This window comes from Nycticebus coucang, chromosome 13, assembly GCF_027406575.1.
Source record: "Nycticebus coucang isolate mNycCou1 chromosome 13, mNycCou1.pri, whole genome shotgun sequence".
Classification (NCBI taxonomy): domain Eukaryota; kingdom Metazoa; phylum Chordata; class Mammalia; order Primates; family Lorisidae; genus Nycticebus; species Nycticebus coucang.
Window position 1 is genome coordinate 50257870 of NC_069792.1, and position 3477 is coordinate 50261346.

At 52.5% G+C, this 3477-nt stretch overlaps 1 protein-coding gene across 1 annotated transcript; it reads right to left on the reverse strand.

Annotated features, from left to right (window-relative positions):
- Positions 1–207: 207 nt before the first annotated feature.
- LOC128563127 (nitric oxide-associated protein 1-like) lies at positions 208–2453 on the reverse strand. Its single transcript, XM_053558247.1, has one exon. The coding sequence runs from the start codon at positions 2451–2453 to the stop codon at positions 387–389; it is 2067 nt and encodes a 688-aa protein (XP_053414222.1). The 3' UTR covers positions 208–386.
- Positions 2454–3477: the final 1024 nt, after the last annotated feature.

The window sequence follows — 3477 nt, forward strand, 5'->3', positions numbered from 1 at the left end:
CTGGCCAAAAACTGCAAAAAAAAAAAAAAAAAAGTCAACTGTTAAGATCTTTAAATGGGGTAGGAGCAGGGGAATTTTATTATAGGCTATATTTATTTTATTTTTTATTTTTTTTGCAATTTTTGGCCAGGGCTGGGTTTGAACCCGCCACTTCCGGCACATGGGACCGGCGCCCTACTCCTTGAGCCACAGGCACCGCCCATAGGCTATATTTAATATAATTTCTTTTTTTGCAGTTTTGGCTGGGCCAGGCTTCAACCCGCCACCCACGGCATATGGGGCTGGCGCCCTACTCCTTGAGCCACAGGTGCCTCCCATATTTAATATAATTTCAATGTGTCTTGTTATGGTCAATATCCAGCAGGAACAAAGTCAGCCTCATATATTTATCCTTTCTTCTTCTGCAGATTATACACGAGGGAAGGAGGCTTCTTGGTTTTATAGGCCGCACTTTTCTTGATGCGCTGTCCTTTGATGTTAACGATATACGGCAAGAGCGGGGGCCGGACCGTCAGAACCGTTCCTTGAGGAGTGTAGCCTCGGAGATGCAATCTGTCCTTCCCACGAGGCGTTACTGCAACCCAACCTGCAGAGGAAAACTTGATGTCAGCAACCGCTTCGGATTCCCCAAGTCCTTCTTTTAATATAATGTCTTCAGCAACAAGAGAAGGAAAGTCTGCCATTCGTTCTTTTCCACCCATTGGAACCTGCAGTAACGTGTGACCTGCCTGCTTCTCATACAAACTATCCGCCTTGTCCAAGGAAGTAATGTGCACGGGGAGGAGGTTGGAAGCCACAACCGTAAACCAGGCTGGCTGGTTTCCCTGTAGGAAATCAATGCGGCCTAGAGCACCCAAAAATAGAACCATTCCTGGTTTAAGCACAAAAGTTCTTGGAACAATGGAATTTGTTGGCAAAACAATCTTTACTTCTTCTTCTGTTAGAAGATTTAAAATGCAATTTTCTTTTGTAATTCCTGGCGTGTCATAAAACCAGCGGGCATCTCTCACATCTTGTGCAGTCAATACTACTTGTTTGGTGGATGTAGGTTCAACTGTAACGGGTTCATTTTCCATGTCAAAGGCAAGTGAATCAGCATCAAATTCAAAGGCATCTTCATCCTTCTGTTCTTCTGAATCCAAGAATGTTCTTCCAACTCTCCCTACTACATAGCCATGCTTTTTCAAAACATTAAGTTGATGTTGTTCTTCTTCACTAAGATCTTCTGAGGCTTTAGCTGCATCTTCTTTAAGTCTTTTGTGCCTTTCAGACATTCTGTAAGGAGTTGGGTTGCAAATAGGAAACTTCAGAAGGTTTAATGTAGTTCCTGGCCAAGAGGAGATGGTGGCCCGGTCGATGGCCTGGGCGCCCTTGGCGGTGCAGTAATCGGACTTCAGTAGCGTGTTAAAGAGAGTGGACTTGCCAGCGTTTGTGGATCCTACCAGGTAGACATCACCACGGTAGCGCCAGGAGCGCTGAAGTGCCGAGATTAACTCTTCGATTCCATAGCCAGTCTTGGCTCTGATGAGACGAACGTCCCGGACCACCGTGCACGACCTGTCCGACCGATTCGAATTCTCCTCTCTGTCCTGCGGCCCGTCCCGGCTGGGGAGCTGTGGCCCTCCGTGGCCAGGGGCCAGCAAAAGTCCGGCGCGGGCACAGTCGTTCCACAGCCGCTCCCGGAGCCGCTGCCGGTAGCCGGGGGCGTCCTGGGGCAGCAGGTCCACTTTGTTCCCCAGCACGATCAGCTGCTTGGGGCCTACCAGTGCCGGCAGGTCGGGCAGCAGGGCGTCGGACAGGTGGAGCAGGTCCACCATGTAGAGCACCAGGGCGGGCCCAGGCCGCCGCAGCGCGGTGCTCACCAGCTCAGAGTACTGTTCGCGGCTCCCCTGCAGGCGCAGGGCGCGCTGGTGGTGCACCAGGAGCCAGCAGCGCTGGCACACGGCCCGCGCCAGCCCGCCGTCCGCCTGCGCCGCGCGCAGGAACTTCTCGCTGGGCAGGTAGCCGGGCACGCCAGGGTCCTGGCAGTGCAGCTCTGCCCCGCAACCCGAGCAGTGCTGGCCGCTGGGCGGCACCGCCGGGTCCGGGTGCCCCACGACAGGGTGCGCCCGGCGGCCGACCCGTGGCTTCTGCGTCCGCCTGGGTTGCTCCCTCTCCTGGTGCTGCTGCTGCAGTTGTTCCAGCAGGTCTTTCCAGGTGGGCGCGGGCTCAGGCTCCAGGACGTACTCGGGGAACAGAAACCGCTCCTGCATGTTAGGGCTTCCTTCATAACTCTCAGCCTCCGTGAGGCCATGAGGAGGCTCAGGGCCCAGGTCCGACGCGGGCCCGGAGGAGGCCGCGGCCGCGCACCGCCTCCCCAGGAGCGTCTCCCAGAAGCCGTGGAGCCCTACAGTGGGAGCGGATCGCCGCAGGAAGGGACTGAGCAGCGTGGGCGCCAGGCGTGCAGACAGCATGGGGAGCGCTGCTCCGGGCAGCTTTTTTATTTTTTTTATTTTTGTAGAGACAGAGTCTCACTTTATGGCCCTCGGTAGAGTGCCGTGGCCTCACACAGCTCACAGCAACCTCCAACTCCTGGGCTTAAGCGATTCTCTTGCCTCAGCCTCCCGAGCAGCTGGGACTACAGGTGCCTGCCACAACACCCAGTCTTTTTTTTTTTTTAGAGACAAGGTCTGGCTCTGACTCAGGACGGTTTCAAACACATAAGCTCAGGCAATCCACCCGACTCAGCCTCCCAGAGTGCTGGGACTACAGGCATGAGCCACCACACCCAGCCGAAAGGATCACATATTGTGATCCTTTTCTATTTGTTTATTTATTATTCTATTTGTTTCCATTTGATTTGACTATTTGATTTGATTCTATTTGTTTATTATTAGCCTTGCCAAAGCAAGGCCTCAAAAAATTGATTAAAAACTCAACTTGTTCCTCTCCACGGAAATCTTTTTTTTTTGAGACAGAGTTTTACTATGTCGCCCTGGGTAGAGTGGTGTCACAGCTCACAGCAACCTCAATCCCTTGGGCTTAAGCAATTCTCTTGCTTCAGCCTCCCAAACAGCTGGGACCACAGGTGCCTGCCACAATGCCCGACTATTTATTTTGTTGTTGTTGCAGTTGTCACGTTGATTTTAGCAGGCTCAGGCCAGTTTGAACCCACCAGCCTGGGTGTACGTGGCCCGTACTCTACCCACTGAGCTACAGGTGCTGCCCATTCTCCACGGAAATCTTTAGTAAGATTTACCCACTCTGAAGAGAAACCAGACCGTACTGTATGATTTCACTTTATTTATTTAGTTTTTGAGGCAGAGTCTCAAGCTGTCACCCTGGGTAGAGTGCTGTGGCGTCACAGCTCACAGCAACCTCAAACTCTTGGGCTTAAGCGATTCTCTTGCCTCAACCTCCCGAGTAGCTGGGACTACAGGCACACGCCACGATGCCCAGCTATTTTTTGGTTGTAGTTACAGTTGTCATCGTTGATTT

What these genes read in the sequence shown, in the direction of transcription:
- LOC128563127 (XM_053558247.1), bottom strand. Translation starts at nt 2,453, where the DNA reads ATGCTGTCTGCACGCCTGGCGCCCACGCTGCTCAGTCCCTTCCTGCGG.